Here is a 17,532-nt window from a genome sequence, read left to right on the forward strand (position 1 = left end):
TATATATATCAAATTATTTTAATAGGTTAATCCATTCTTTTGAGGAAATACTAATTTCAAACAGAAATATTTTTAACTAAGCAAGCCTAGAATAAAATTGTACTCTTACATTTTTGTTGTGTCATGTCTCCCCTGAATAGCAAACAAGGTTCGTATAGAAGTAAACTATTTACATATCATTATTATCAGTAGAGAATAATACTGGAAAATAAATGTTTATTAGTTTTTATATATATATATATATATATATATATATATATGTGTTTAATGTGTAATAATAGGATTAATTTTCTACTTTTGTATACTGGTTATTCATTTCATATTTTAGTAATCGTAATATTCCATTCACTGCTACTAGCTGGTGACTTATTGTATTATATTAGAAGAAGAAGAACTCTTTATTGTATACAAAACTCACTTGCCGTACACAATACCCTTCACGGCTACAAACCAGGGGTTTACAGTAAAGCTAATACAAGGTTACAAAGTCTAATACAATATTACAGTAAAGGCTAATATAATGTAATAAACAAGAATGAGATAGGAGAAAAAAATTATTAATTGAATTAATTAAAAATTAATTTGTGCTTTCATTTTTGATTTGATAATTAGTGCTTTTGAATCAAGGTAAAAATGTTTGCAGAGATGCCAAATATTAAAAAAATTGATGTTCAGTTTGTACATATGAAGTATTCATGCATTCATTATTGTTTATATTGAACTTGAACTTCTGTAAAACATTATTTTCAGTAAGTACTTAGAACGAAAGTTGATTCTACTAATAGCAATAGAGGAAGTGAATAAAAGAGAAAAGTTTAGTAACTTTGAGGTTAAACAAATCTTCAAGTTGATGATGGTTGGTTGCTACACATGTTTTATCAGGTTTAGGAGAAAATAATGGAATTATAGATTTAAAGGACAAGAGGGAAAACCCATGAAAATTATATACTGAAAAAGCTTGGCACACAAACTTTGAATGCCTTTGCAATAGAGATCAGGTATGCGGAATGGAGGTAGTTTATTGAATAATCTGATTATTTTTGAATAAGATTCATGAAAGAACAGTATTCTGTGGTAAGCAAATTTGGATTTGTGCACTTTTAATAAGTTCCTCATTCCCCCCCCCCCATGAAGAGTAAATTTTGGTCAGTCCTTTTATTCCTTCATTAGCCCTCAGCTGTGTGGTATATTTTCATCCAACTCATCACAGTGAAATTACATTTCATGTAAAATTGTCATTATTCTTAAATTTTCATTCTATGATCAGATTTTTTTTTCCAAATAAGCAAATACTATCGTCACACATCTCTTTCAATTAATAAGTTAATTTTAATACATAAATGTTTGAAGATTATTTGAAAGCGGTTTTATAATTGGTCATTTTAATATTGATTCATACATGGTTATGTTCCCTTCCTCTTTGGATATTCATTGTGTTGATATGAAATGCATCTTAGCACTGCTCTTTCAGGCAGTGCAGTGTTCACAAAGAAGCTGACTTCTTATAATTAAGCATAAGTTTGTTCCAGTCAGGGTTCAGAAAATAGTCTTTACAATTTACCTGTCGTTAGCTTGTTGTGCTGGTAAATCGGGTGAAAAAAGCATTCAGAATGATATTGTAAGGTATTCTGGCTTCAGCCATTCAGACTGTAAATGGAAATTTATTTAGGTGGCTGTGTATATATGCTTTAAGAAAACAAGCCTTTTTAAAAGGCTGGCTGCTGGTATTTTGTGAGACCTATAAATGGACAGGCTTTGACAATGGCCATGGTTTTTTTTGTTTTTTTTTTCTCTCACTTCTCTCAGCAGATGGAGATTCTTAGAGAATACAAAGTCGGCTACAGTGAGTGAGATTTGTGCCAACTTTATTGTTCTTCTGCACATCAAGCTTTAGTTCATTTTTTTTTTAAATTTTATTTTATATAGGGATGTATCATCTTCAGCAAAAACAAATTATATCATGAAGTACTTTTTTTGTTTCTGTTCATTTTTTTTCTCTTGTTTTGTTTTTTATTGGAATATTACTGAAACAGTTTTGTATATTGTTGATTCAGTAACTTCATAGTGCCAAGTTTCTCATTTACAAATTTTGCCCAACTGTCCAAGGAATAAAAGAATAGTAAAAATAAAGTAACGTGCATAAAAAAATGTTCATCACGATATAAAAATTATCAAAAAGAAGACACCCATGCTGTTTGTGCTTGAATTTTGACATTTCATCATTGGTTAGATTTATTGGCATATGAAAAAATTTATTAGCAGTAAAGGCATATGATGCAAAAAAGCAAGCTTATACAGCATCAGCCAAAAAGAAAGAAAAAAAAAAAAAACCCTTCTCATTTCACCCACCCACACACTCCAAATGTTTGTCTAGTTGAATTGTCAGCCTTGAATCTATTTAAGCTATAAACTTCTACAATGATAGATGGAAGTTTGTTCCAACAATCAACCACCCGCTGGCTAAAGGCAAGCTTCTGCACATCTATCCTACAACTGTCTTTCCTCAATTTGAATTTATGCCCTCTCAGGCGATTATTCTGAGCAAGCGGAAAGATCCCATCAGCATTGAGCATGCTCAAACCATTCAAGGCCTTATACACCTCAATCAGATAACATCGCAGGTGCCTAGTCTCCAGACACTGTAATTTGAAAAACTTAAGCCTTTCTTCATGAGAGCAACCCTATGTTCTGTTCCCTAATCTTGTTGCCCTTCTCTGTACTTGTTCTAGCAGCTCTACATCCTTCTTAAAATGAGGCCTCCAGACCTGTATACTGTACTCAAGGTGTGGCCTGACCATTGCCTTATACAAGAGGATAATCACCTCCTTACCCTTGCTAGAAAAATTCCTGTATATCATTGAAAAGATACCACAAGGCCCTTGCAGACCGTCTGCACCGCTCAAAAAAACTTCATATCTGACTGCATAATTATCCCCAGGTCCTTTTTGTTTTCTACCACCATCAGCTTAGTACCACACAGTTATGTTATTCTGGGGTTACTGCTTCCCTTATGCAGCACTTTACATTTCTCACTTCCCAGTTGCCACTTCCCAGCCCATCTGCTCAACTTTTATAGATCCTGTTGCAGTAGCATACTGTTATTAACAACCCTGCTGACCTTCGTATCGCCTGAAAACTTAGATATTAAGCCTGATATACCATCATCAGTATCATTAATAAATACAGAAAACAACAATGGACCCAACACTGAACCCTGGGGGACACCACTAATAACATTAGTCCACGAAAAGCAGTGTCCATTGATTACCACTCTGCCTTCTCCCACTCACCCATCCCTTTATCCATAGCAGCAGTTTGCCTCCAATGTCACACTGCTCCAATTTGTGCAGCAGTCTTCCATGTGCAACAGTATCAAAAGCCTATCTAAGATCCAAATATATGATATCAAAATTATTGTTTGCATCCAGTTCCTTTGTGACCACATCATAGTATCCAATCAAATTGGTCAGACAAGACTTCCCCTTAACAAACCCATGCTATCTCCAAGCTATAACTAAAGTCTTGTCTAGATGATCCTGCAGTGCTTCTTTAACCAGTGCCTCCATTAATTTCCCTGGAACAGAAGTTAAACGAACAGATGTGTAATTACTTGTCACCCTTTGATCCTCCTTTGTGAATTGGGGGTCACATTTGCACATCTTTAGTCCATGGGTACCCTCCCCTGAGTCCAAAGAAGCTGTCATAATTATAGCTAAGGGTTTGCTTACTTCCTTTGCTGCCTCCTGCAATATAACTGGATAGATCCTATCCAATCCAGGTGCCTTTCTTTTGTTTATCTTCAACAATTTCTCCTCCACTTTGCTCTCAGTTATTACAAAATCATCTAGCTCACTGCCAGAGTTTAATATACCTCTAGTATTCCCCTCCCTGAATAACTCCTCATGTGTGAATGTAGATTCAAAGTAATCATTTAGTTTCTTAGCTACCTGAGCAGGATCATTAACAGTTGAACCATTGGTATCAAGTGGACCAATCTGATTCATCCCCTTCCTTCTAGAGTTTACATAAGTAAAGAACTTATTGCTGTTTTTCTTTGTATCCTTAGCCAAGGATTTCTTGTAATCTGCCTTTACCTGCCTAACCTCCTTTGTGACTTGGCTACAGACCAGCTTATATCTATCATAGGCTTCCGTGTCACCTGTTAATTTATGTGTCCCATGCATTTTTGTTCTCTGCCACATGTCTCATTAGTTCATCTCACATCCATTTAGGCCTAAACCTTGAACAGTATTTCTTAGTTGGTATGAAAAGCCTAGCAACTTCCAAGATTAATTCTTTGAATGCTTCCCATTTAGAATTTGCTATTGGTAACATCATCAGTTGGTCCCATTGTATAGAATTTAAATACTGTCTCAAACCACTGTAGTCACCTTTACAAAAGCAAAAACCCTTCCCTTTACCCTTGATAGTCATTACCTCTTTGAGTAAATCCCACTTCAGCACACTATGATCAATGCCACCTAGTAGTTCCTTTATCTGCAGATTCTTAATGTATGAAGAATCACTACTGATAATCAGATCAAGAGTATTATTCCCTCTAGTTGCCTCCCGAACATGCTGCTGTAGAAAATAATCATTCACAAAAGCCTTGTTAGTGTGTGAGTGACCAACCCACAAATTTCAGTCAATTTCTGGGAAATTAAAATCCCCCATTATAAGACAATCTGATTTACTGCCCCACTCTATTTCTCTGTACAGTTGTGTTGACTAATGACTCGTCAGAGTCATTAGGCCCATAACACAATCCTACTCTCAATTTTGCTTTCCCAGTGCTTAGGTCACACAAAACTGACTTGACACTGCTCTGTTCACCCGTGTCAACTGGCTATACTTCCTTGGATTTTGTGTTTCTTAACTAATAATATAATATCTCCTCCTTTCCTGTCCTGTCTATCCTTCCCGTACACATTGTACTCCCCAAATTCCATTTCTGTATTCCTTATATTTGTGTGACACCACATCTCTGATATTCCAACAATATCTGCCTTTGAGGTTTTGACCAACACCTCAAATTCATCAAATTTATTTACCAAACTCCTAACATTGGTACATGCAAGTATACATGCACCTGTTCCTGTTCTTAGCTACCCTAACACAGCCCATATAATTTATAGTCCAGAAACCAGAAAAATATAAAACTGGCAGTCTCCAGTCCTGTGGTTACTTGATTTTGGGTGCTGCGATTATATTTTATCATGAATGCTATTATATAATTTAATTATAATTCATTTAAGTATTTAAAAAAAAAATTTTTTTTTTTTGCCGTCGAGCAGAAGTGAATAAAATACACTTGCTAATTAGTGATACAGTTTTTAAAAAAATAGCATATGTAATATGTACTCACTGTTCTTTTCATATCTCTGCAGGAGAGAAGAAGTGCAAGAACTTTTGGAACCAGGAGAAAGCTTGCTGTGCCTGACTAGCTTTCCTCGGTAGGGACTCTTAATTAATTAGTGAATTTGATTCTAAGAATAATTTAACATCTACCGATGTGGTAAATTGCTTAGGAATAGGAGATTCAAAATTTGTTTTTTGTTTTTTTTTTTACATTTCTGTTTAATATGACTGCATGTATTTGGGCCTACATAGTAATGGGTGAGTCCACCTTTCACCCAGATAAGGGCAGTCACACAGTGAGGCATTGAGTCCACTAGTTCACTAAAGCATTCCACAGGTATTTCCATCCATGCTTGCTGCACCGCTGTCCATAATTCTGTCACATTCCTGGGTTGGAGGATCCAAAGCTTGAATGGACCTTTCCACAGCATCCCAAAGATGCTTCACAGGGTTCATGTCTGGTAAATGGTGAGGCCATTCCATGGTGATAAAATCTGCAGAATGCTCTTTGAACCATATTCTAGACATCACGGCTCTGTGGGGAGGTGCATTGTCCTGTGGTTGAACAATGACCATGAAGGGATGAAGATGGCCTGCAAGGATAGACATGTAACCTGGACTGTTTAGAGACCAGCGGTTCTCAAGTGCGGCCACAATGACATTTCTGTGCGGCCAACAGACAATTTTCATAAATATCAAAATTATTTATTAAATTTCAACATTAAAAAAAAAATTTTTTTTTTTTTTTTTATGTAGAATAATTTTACAATATTGCTCTACAAAACTCAAAAATATATACATTTCTCAGCTGACTTCAGGATATAATCTTAAATTACATAACTTCTTATTATTAGTTACAGTTTTTACAATATCTTTAGGAATTTCATTATTATTCCTATGTTATATGCATATAAATTCCATCTAACTATCATTCTTATCAGTAAAATAGATGTCCTAATAAAAAAGGAATTGTGCGGCCGCCAGCTAAATCTTGTGGCCACCAGAAAAAACTCTTGAGAACCACTGTTCTAGACATACCAGAGGTCCCAAGCTGTGGCAGTTGAATACACCCCAGACCATTACCAACCGTCCACCTGCCTGACCAGTTCCTTGTTGACATGATGGGTGCATAGCTTCATGCAGTTTCCGCCAGATACATACCCTCCTGTCCACTCGAAATGACTGTAAACGGGGCTCATGCAAAGTCCGGTGACGGTGTTCTTTCACCCAGTTGAGGCATAGAGTCCTGGGCATGGTGTTAGCAATGGGGCTCTGGTGGGTCAGTGGCTCCTATAGCCTATTGCAGTCAATGATCGCCCGATGGTCTTGGTGGAGATGTTTCTGGCACGTCTCTCTTTGAAGTCAGCTGTGATTTGTGCCACTGTTACTCTCCGGTTGGCTGAAACAATGTGAGACAGATGTCGATGGCCACGTTCGTCCACCATCTTTATCCACCCATAGCACTGTCCACAAGATGTTATTCCAGAAATGGAGTATTCCCAATTGATTCTTGATACTGTCAAATGGGGATAGTGCAATTTCTTTACCACCTCTGCAATAGTGATGCGTGCGTAGGGCACCCACTATCATTCCTCTTTCAAAGTCTGTTAACTCACTACATTTAGCCATACTGACATCAAATTACTTTTTTCTATGTTAATGCAGTGATGCAATGTACCTATATACCTGCCAGGCAGTGAGTTCGTCCACTAGTGAGAGGGATGACGGTGTTGGGTTGCCCAGAAACCGGGTATCCCATGAATTCTCTCCTTTCGGTGTATATCTGTAGAAGGCCACATTCTTTAGAATCCAGTCTTTTAAGAAATAGGTATTTGATACACCTTTTTTAACTGTTGAAAGCACCTTAAAATTCCTCCCAAGTTATCATTCTGATGTGGTTAATCATAGGCCTCTGTAGCCAAGTGGTCAGGAGCAGGATTGCGGTAGCACACGCTCTTTGAGTAGACTGGGGTTCAAGCCCCTGACTGCTAAATACGATCAATCTGCCAACCCACACTGGACCAGCATGGCAGATTATGGTCTATTTCCCTCATCATGAATTGTTGAGGAGGCTTCCATCCTGCAGTGGGTTCATAATAGTTGCACTTTTTTTCTTTCTTTTTTTTATGGTTAATCACCTTCTTTTGGATGTTTTCGTTGGCATGAAGTCATTTTCCTTTCATTTTAACTTAGGAAAGAAAAGAAGTCAGCCAGAGCCAAATTTGGAAAATAGAGTGGGGATTTGACCTCAATAATCCCTTTTTTTGCAAAAAATATCTTCAAAAAATTAATGCAGAACATGAGATGCATTGTTGTGCAACAGAACCAGTTCTTATTTTCTTGAAAGTCGAATTATTTTTAACAATTATTCCATTACTTCTGAATATGATTGTTGCAAAGAATTTGTCATACCAGGCCATCTTGAAAATAAAAGCTGGTTTTTGTTGCATAATAAGGGCACCTGTGCATTCCTGTGTTAATTGTTCAAAGGTTTTTCTGAAGTTAAAAATGAAGATGAAAGGGAAAAAATTTCAAGAATGCTTTCAGTGAGCAAACAAATATGGACACTATTTTGTTTGAATGACTTTTGTAATAAATTCTTTTTCTGAACTTTTTTTTTGTCTCATTACTTTTGTGTTTAGTTTTTGTCTCAGTACTTTTCTGTGTATTTATGTATTCTGTCCTACTAAAAATCATGGGATGTTCTGCTCCTCTGATTTCTGAAAATCAATAATTGGAATATTCTTGTGACTCTGAAAAATAGGCAAATATTATTTTCAACTATTTTTTGGTTAGCTTGGAATTAATTTCAGTTTGTACATTGAATGATGAACATAGGGAAAGAGCTAACTGAATTTCAGAAGGGAACAACAGTTGCAAATTCTTTGCAACAGTTGGATGTCATACAAGGAAAATTTGTCTGATTACTCAGGAATTAAAAATCACATAGACATAAAATACTGACTGACAGGAGCTGATACTTGAGATATCCTGTACCTCATACTACTGTCAGACCATAGAGAATTTGAGTTGGGTTAGTCTTGGCGCATTATGGCCACAGCTGCCAATGCGCCATAAAAAACCAAACCAAACCAAACCAAACCATAGAGAATTTGAGTTGGGAGCTATGAGTGGCCACAGGCTAACCTGTGTTTCTACCTATGGAAACACAGGTTTGGTCCTGACTCTTGCTTAAAATTTCATTAATTTAACATTATTACAGTATATATTTATATATGTTATGTCAAAAGTAATGATGAAAATATTATATAATAATAAAGGTTGGTTGATAGGGGGATATCTGCCATAAGGACAAATAAGGCCAGTGATATTTGTTTATCTGCCCATTTGCTAAGTTATTCCTGCTCTTTAATATGCAAGTGCAATGCACTTGTAAATAAAGCATGTCTCCATGGCTGAGTGGATTTGCTTCTTTTCACCCTTTTGAAAAAGGATTGATTCTGGACAGTGATCAGTGATGAATGGAACTTTTAAGACCTTTTTAAGTTGGATTCAGCTATCTATTCAGCAATCAAACTGAATAAAATAATCTATTTTATACATCAAAATTTAAGTTTACCTGTTTTGAACTCTTGTTTTCTCATTTTATGAAATATATATATATAAACTTTGTAATAACAATTTAGATTGTAGCTATTTATTTAAATTATCTTTAATATTAGAGCCATTCTTCATTCTAAAAATTAATTCTGTGTAATATTTACTAAGACTAGGTTGCAACACTTTTACCAGTCCACCATACAAGCCTAATCCCAAGGAAGGTGCCTTACGATCTCTTTTCTTCCCTGATGAAGCAGTATTTAATGCTCATCCTCGATTCAGGTACAGAATGGATGTTTGCTCTTATTAAATTAACAAATTTATTAAGACCAAACATTTTCCATATTTTTTTTTCTCTATTATTCATATACATGTCTGTAGGTAAAGGTTAAAAGGATAAATTGAAATTGAGATATCCCATTTATCTTTTAATCGCCAAGTGAAATTCTAAAGAAGTGTATTAATCTATTATTTACTTATAATGTCAGTAATACTTTTGTCAGTATTGTTGCTTTTTATAGTTGCTTTAAATCATACACAAGTCTTAAGTTTCATAAAATGGATATAAAATTTCTAAAATGATTGTCAGTTCTGTGTCTCCTTAGTATTTTATTCCTATACTCTTCTTTTCTGTATAAATTTAGCTGAGACATATTTCACAGAAACATTTATGGGTTGTCATAAAACAATAACCAGATAAAATTAAAGAATTAGCATACCGACACCAAAAATTTTGGGTTACCTGAAGATTCCTAAGTGCTTTAGGTGCATACCCAATCAATCAGAATATTTTAAAATTGGTCACTGACACAGTCCAGTGAATGGCAGCTTATAATCTGCCATCCATGGGACTGACTCCAGTAATTATTGGATTTCTACCATATTATTTATTTCATACATAATGTGTAAAAAACGACATTACAAGAAAGAAAAAGAAATTACTAACAATGTTATCTTTGTATGGATATCTTTCCACAAAATGAAAGGCAAGCAATATTAGAGTTAAATTTCTGATGAATAATCATAAAAAAAAGTATCTGTGTGTACATATGTGGCCACTTTCTGATGGTGTATATAGTTAAAGAACCATTTGCTGTACTAAACATGTATATATTACCCAAGAGTGCTAATTGTTGTGTATTGAGATTAGTGTTTTTTTTTTTTTTTTTAAGTTTTGCAGACCATATTAATTCCATCCTGATGCATAACAGTATTTTTGTTTTTCAAACATGCTGTATTATTTGCTGTATGATTACTTTTGCCTCAAAGGTGGTACTTGTGCATATGTCTGTTCCAATATTCCCTGTCAGACTTGGTAATTTGGAATCTCCTCTTTTCGATCTTCTCTGGCTTAAAATCTCTACCTCATTCTGTCAAATTCATCTGTTGTCTCTACCGTTCTCCCGGTTCCACTAATCACTTGGAACTCTTTGACTTCCTCTCTTTGCAACTTTGCTTTCTCCAGTCCAACTTTCCTAACAGTGAGGTAATTTTCCTTGGTGATTTTAATGTTCACAACTCCAGCTGACTTCTGTTTTCTAGTCACACAGACCTGGCTGGTCAATGATGCTGAGGCTTTTGCAGTATGTAGGTGGTAGATGACTTTCATCAACTGGTGAAATACCACCACTTTGCTTATTGGAGGCTTGAAGTGGTGAAACCCATGTTTAGTCTCTAGAGCAAAGTTTCCGGCATCCCCCTCCTCCCATACTTCTCCTTCAACCCATGCATGGTACTAAGTACTATAGGTTTTGATACCTTTCTTGTTTGGGGTTTTCATAAAAAAAAAAAAAAAAAATTACTAATGACCTTGCACAGATTGCTCATTTACCTACCAGAATACCAGGCGATCCTAACCATACAGCCAACACCCTTGATTTTTTCTTACCAAACAACCCTTCTAAGTACACGGCAATGGAGCCTTTATCTTGTTGCTTTTCCCAACTTCGTGTTGTTTGGCATTACAAGAATACAAAATGGGATGATTTGCAGAATTTCTTTTCTTCTTTTCCTTGGTCGGATTACTGTTTCAAAACTTCTGATGTCAACGTTTGCTCAGATCGTGTCAGTGAATTGATTCTTGTAGGTATGGAATCCTTAATTACACACTCCACTTTAAAATCTCGTAGTTTATCTAAATCTTGGCTTTCCAATAAATGTTCTAAAGCTGTTCGAGAAAAGAATGCTGCATATCGTAATTGGCTTGTTTTTGATTCTTTAGTTTCATTTTCTGCCTACCCCAAAGCTCGCAACAATTGTAAAGCAGTTATTAGTCAGTCCAAACTAGATTTTGGATAAACTAAGAGTAGAAAACTTACTTCTTGCCCTAATGGTAGCCAAGCATTCTGGTCTCTTGCCAAAGCTATTGGCCGCAACTTTTGCCCATCTCTGCTTTCACCACCGTCAAAATCAGATGGTTCTATTTTCACTTCAGCCAAAGATAAAGTTGACCCACTAGCATCCCATTTTTCTTCCAACTCATGTATTAAGGATCTTCGTAAAACACCTCCCACCATTCCCAGCATGCTCCATTCAATGCGTCCTGTGATCTTCCGTCAAAAAGATGTCAGAAGGATTTTGACCAATTTTGATGCTAAGAAAGCTCCAGGTCCTGATGGTATTTCTCCACTTGTTCTCAAAACCTGTGCTCCTGAACTTACTCCTGTTCTTTGCCACCTTTTTTTCACTTTCTTATTCCAAAGGTGTTTTTCCTTCTGCTTGGAAATTTGCTCATATCTAGCCAGTTCCAAAAAAGGGTGACAAATCCCTCCCATCCAGTTATCGTTCCATTGAAATTACTTCTACTCTTTCTAAAGTAATGGAGAAATCAATTAACAGCCAACTCTTAAACAATCTGTAAACCTTCCATCTTATGATTTGCCAACTGTTTTTTTTTGTGATTGGTTATCCAGTTTTCTCTCTGACCAATAAATGTTCACTGAGCGTGAGAAGATAGAGATGGCTCTCTATCTTCTAACTTCTCCACTAATGTTGGTTTCCCTCAACATTCAGTCTTTCCCCCACCCCTTTCCCTCTTGTATATTAATGACCTTCTTCCATTGACTGGAAATCCTATCCATAGTTTTGCTGATGATAGCACATTGCATTCCACTTTCCAGTTTGAGAAACCTTGCCCTGCTCAATCAGCTTCAACTTCTCCAATTCCTTAAATGCCGATCTCCAGGTAATTCTCCAGTGTGGCAAAGACAACTTAGTTGATTTCAATCCTTCTAAAACTCAGTCCTGTCTTATATCTTGCAAAAAGGATTCTTCTACTCCTATGCTTATCTTTGGTGACACTCCAATTTCTAGGCAAGATATCTCTTTTTGAGATTACCCTGATCTTGCTTGGCATAAGCACATTACAAATATTGCTTCCTCTGCATCTAAAAATCTTGGTTTTCTCTTTCGCTCTTGGTGTTACTTTTCTTCCAAACAGCTGTTCACTCTGCACAAATCTCAAATCCGCAGTACCATGGAATGTTGTTTCCACATCTGGGGCAGTGCCCCCAAAATCTCTCTCAGGCTTCTAGATTCCATTCAGAAGTGGGCAGTTAGGTTAATTAATGATTCATCTCTAGCAGTCTCTTCACTTTCCGTCTCATAGACGTTCTGTTTCTGCTGCATGCCTTTTCTACAGATACTTCCACAGGCACTGTTTTTCTGAATTGGCTTCTATAATTCCTGCTCTCTCTTTCAAAACAGTCTGAACACATGCTGCCACCAGTCAACATCCATTTACTGTCCAACTTCAAACTCACAGAACCAACTTTTCATCTTTCTCATTTATTCATTCAACTGCCATTTTCTGGAAAAACCTTCCTTCGTATGTATTTCCCGAAAATTACAGTCTACAGAAGTTCAAATCTAATGTCAACAAATATCTTCTTTTGTCGTCTTAACCTCCAACCCATGCATGGTACTAAGTGCTATAGGTTCTAATGCCTCTCGTTTGGGATTTTCATAAAAAAAAAAAAAAAAAAATGCTTTTTCTTTTTATAGAATGTGTTAAAAATGAATTTTATCAGAACACGGAACACTAGCCAGTCTTTTATATAAATCATGTGACTTTTCTTGTTAATAACTTTGATCTTAAAACTGGAAAATTAGAAAAACATTTCATTGTAAAGAAGAAAGAATTGTAAGAATCTTGTGGAATTTTCTTTGGGATTTTTTTGCTGTTGTTGTAGTACTGGCAAATGATGCAATAAAGTGCTTATACAGCATCAACCAAAAATAAAAAATTAAAAGCACAAACTTCGTCCCCCCATAACCTCCAAGAATTTTTATAGTTCTTCCTTGAATTTATTCAAATCAACCACTTCCACAACAGATGGAAGTTCCAACAGTCACCCACCCGCTTATTGAAGGCAACCATGTCCGCACATCTGTCCTACAACCATCCTTCCTCATATTAAATTTATGCCCCCTTGTGCGTAGTCTCAGCAAGAGAAGGAATGCCATTCATGTTCAGCTTACTCAATTCATTCATGGCCTTAATCATCTCAGTGAGATCACCCTGCAAGTGCCTAGTCTCCAGACTGTAATTTGAAAAACTGAATCCTTTCTTGGTAAGAGCACCCTTTTGTTCCTTTCATTAATCTGGTTGCCCTTCTCTGCACTACTGCACAGTAGCAGAAAAAGAAACCTTGTGTTTGTCAATGTTAAACTTCAACTGCTATTTCTCAGCCTATCCACCCAATTTTCCTAGATCTTGTTGCAGTAACTCACCCTGATTACTGTCATTAAGCACCCTGCCAACCTTTGTATCATCTGCAAACTTTGATATTAAACCTGATATATCTTCATCAATATCATTAATAAATATTGAAAACAACAATGGGTCAAGCACTGAACTCTGGGGGACTCCATTGATAATATCCACGAAGATCAGTGCCCATTGATAACCACTGTCTTCTTCCACTTAACCATCCCTTTATCCATAGCAGTAACTTGTCCTTAATGCCACATTGCTCCAGTTTATATAGCAGTATTTTATGTGAAAAAGTATTAAAAGCCTTCCTGAAATCCAAGTACAGTTGTGCCTGTATCCGCTGATTCAGTATCTACTGATTTAGTTAACCCCAGTTAACCACGGGAAAAAAAATTTAAAAACTTACTACTCACTTGTCCAATATGATGCTTCCCTTTATTTTTTACAATGTGATTTTAAATCAAATAGCTTCCCTTTATTTTTTACAATGTCGATTTTAAATTGAATGGCTTCCCTTTATTTTTTACAATGTCGTGTATGGTTTGGTCACCAACATTATGATGGTTCTTTAGAGATTTAACGGATGCTCCATTTTCAAACTTTTGAATAATTTCAAGTTTTTGTTTAATTTGAAAGCACAACTCTTGCGTTTTCCCATTATTTTCATGATTTCTAAAAAAAAAAAAAAATTCCGACATCCCTGATATAAATAACGAAACAAAATTTGTCCTTTTGCAGTGCGATGGAACACAACAATCAACTCTACACACTAAATCAAACTAAACATTTGGTCTTTTTTTTTTTTTTTTTTTTTCCTGCAAGATAATAGATACACTAATCTCCCAATGATGACTTATAATGCCGGTTCTTGTCACTTATTTACGACTTACAAAATATCTGTTTATATCTATTCTAGTTATTACTTGAATTTTATGATTTCTGATTGTTTTTTTTTTTTTTTTTAAATTTGAAGTCTGAAGTGTCTCGTTAATCCAATCCCAGTAAATCGATAGTCTGCTGTACTTTATTATTACCGTATTTAATGTTGGTAATGTCTTACTGTGTTTAATTTATCAATTAAACTTTATTATACATATTTATGTACAAGAAAATAATGTTATATATGGGGTCAGCAGGTGTTCACTTATATCCATGGCTTCAGCCATCCACGGTAGGTCCTGCATCTAGTTCCTTAGTCACTGCAACCTGTCATATTTTTCCTGAACAGATGTTAGGATAACAGGTCTGTAATTACTCATGTCACCTTTTGATCACCCTTTATGAATTGGGGATACATTCGCACAGCTCCAGTCCATAGGGATCTCTACTGACTCCAAGGATGCTCTCATAATTATGGTGAAGGGCTTGTTTACCTCCTTTGCTACCTCCCTTCATATCATTGGATAGATCCCATCCACCCAAAGTGCCTTTTTCACATTCAGCTTCAACAATTTCTCTTCCTCTTTCGTTTCAATAATCACAGTCATTTATCTCCCCATTGGAGTTTGATAAAATTCTCTTCCCTAAAGAATTCCTAATGTGTGAATGCAGAATACCTATTCAATTTAGCAACCTGAGCAGGGTTATCAACAGTTAACCCATTGATATCAAGTGGAACCAAATGTTATTCAACCCCTTCCTTCTACAGTTAATATAAGCATAGAAGTCTTTGCTGCTTTTCTTTGCATTCTTTGCCAGAGACTTCTCATAATCTGCCTTAGCTTGCCTAACCTCCTTTTTGACTTGATTACAGACTAATTTATATCCCATGCACTTTTCTTCTCTGCTGTGTATACCTCAGTAGTTCATCTGACATTCATTTAAGTCTAAGCCTTGAACAGTATTTCTTCATTAGTATGAAAAGCTTGGTAGCTTTGATGATTACTTCCCTGAATGCTTCTCATTTAGAGGTGCCTCTGTAGCCAGGAACACGCTTCTTGATTAGACCGGGTTCAAGCCCATGACCACCAAATACAGAGGATGCGGAAAGGTCGGGGAATGACCATTGCATATTCCCGAAGCAATATGGCCTTAGGTGCTAATGCTCCTAAAAACCAAAATAACAACAACATTCTCATTTAGAATTTGCTGTTGGTAACATCACCAGTTGGTCCCACTGAACACAATTTAAAAACTGTCAGAGACTTCTGTAGTTGCCCTTGCAAAAGCCTTTCCCTTTACCCTTCACTGTAGTAATGTCTTTAATTAAATTTCACATCAGTATAGAGTGATTGCTGCCAACAAGTGGGTCTTTTACTTTCAGATTTTTAATGCATGTAGCTCACTGCTGATAACCAGATCAACAGTATTGCTTCTTCTTCTTGTTCCCTCTCTTACATGCTGCTGTAGAAAAGAGTCATCCAAGAAGAAATGTACAAAAGTCTTGCTAGTATGTGAGTGACCAACCCATAAATTCCGGTCAACATATAAAAAGTTAAAATCTCCCATTACAAAACATTCTGATTTACTGGCCCACTATTTTTCTGTATAGCTGCTTGGTCCAGTCATCACAGTTATTGGGCCTATAACATACTCCTATTCTCAATTTTGTTTTCTGAGTCCTTATATCACACCAGACTGACTCATCATTGCACTGGTCACTTGTGTCGACTGGATGCACTGCCTTAGATTTAATATGCTTCTTGACTAAGAGCATGACCACTGCACCCCTCATGTCCTGTCTGCCCTTCTTGTATACATTGTACTCCCTATATTGAAATTTAGGCATCACTTGTGTGAGTGACACAATGTCACCTCTACTCCTGCATTTTATGACGTAATCAATACTTCAAATTCATCAAATTTATTTACATTGTTTCTATCATTAGTGTACATGCAAGTATACATGCACATGTTCTTTCCCTTAATTAACTTTACACAGCCCATGTATTCTCTCGTTCCATGATGGCCCACAGCAGTGCCTGAAATCCCCAACACCTTGCTTTCCAGGCTGCTGCATTTTCCAGTAGAAACAGTGCAAGAATCACCTTCACCTCTGCCTACAATTCTAGTTAATCTATTAGTCTGTGTATCACCCCCCCCAAGCTAACAGTTTTCCAACCCACCTATCATTGCCTCGATAGCATCAGCAAATATTCTTACATTTCTTCTATTTTAAGTATATTCCATCCCTGTAAAAACAATCCCTGTTAGCAAGTACAGACCATGCTGTGAAAAATTCTACCCTACAAGCCTTACACATTCTTTCCAAGGCCAAATTGATTGACAAGTCTTTTAGCATGTACTCTCTCTTATTGTGGCTGAGCAAAATTGCAGATACTTTCAAATTCAGTCTTAACTTGTGGCTTTTTCCCATCATTGCTCCATACTTGTTAAGTAAGTCCTCAGATCCATTTTAAATAAGAAAAAAATACTACTTATTTATCCTTCCAAATTTTGACCAAAGGCACAAGATTTTTCTTTTAAAGTGATTAGCTTTTATTTCTGTCTGCAGGAGGTCCCTTGTGCCATTATTAAAATTTTCTAAGTTCTTAGAATTAATGAAATAAGCCACCCTTTCTTGAATAAAATGCTTTGTAAATTTACTATAAGCAGCAGTCAGTCTCCCTCTGGCAAGATCACCTGACCTGAATGTTATGTAACCCCAGAGTAAAACATTTATTACTTACATAATGCTCAGAAATTGCAAGTAGTTCATTGCAAAGAAGCAGACAGTGCAAGAGTTTTGTGTGGTTTATTTGATTGTATTATTATTACTTTTTTGAAAACTTCAGTATATTTTGAAGGCATTTGACCTGAGATACAGTGGCACTTATTTCATTATTTCTTGAACCTACCAAATTTTTACCTATGCCCGGGATGCAAATGGTGATGCATATAGGAATAAATGATAATGAAAAAGAAATTTAAAGGCCATTAACTATTTTTCTATGTACCCT

At 36.1% G+C, this 17,532-nt stretch overlaps 1 protein-coding gene across 1 annotated transcript in view; it reads left to right on the plus strand.

The window, feature by feature from the left end:
- Positions 1-17,532, plus strand: part of Gclc (glutamate--cysteine ligase) — a 103,668-nt gene that overhangs the window by 37,939 nt on the left and 48,197 nt on the right. Inside the window, exons 4-5 of the mRNA XM_090384367.1 lie at positions 5,388-5,453; positions 9,088-9,201. Coding sequence (XP_090240493.1) covers positions 5,388-5,453; positions 9,088-9,201 — 180 coding nt within the window. The remainder of the gene's footprint in view (positions 1-5,387; positions 5,454-9,087; positions 9,202-17,532) is intronic.

Source organism: Mastigoproctus giganteus, chromosome 11 (assembly GCF_048544385.1).
Source record: "Mastigoproctus giganteus isolate SK-2022 chromosome 11, ASM4854438v1, whole genome shotgun sequence".
Taxonomy (NCBI): Eukaryota; Metazoa; Arthropoda; class Arachnida; order Uropygi; family Thelyphonidae; genus Mastigoproctus; species Mastigoproctus giganteus.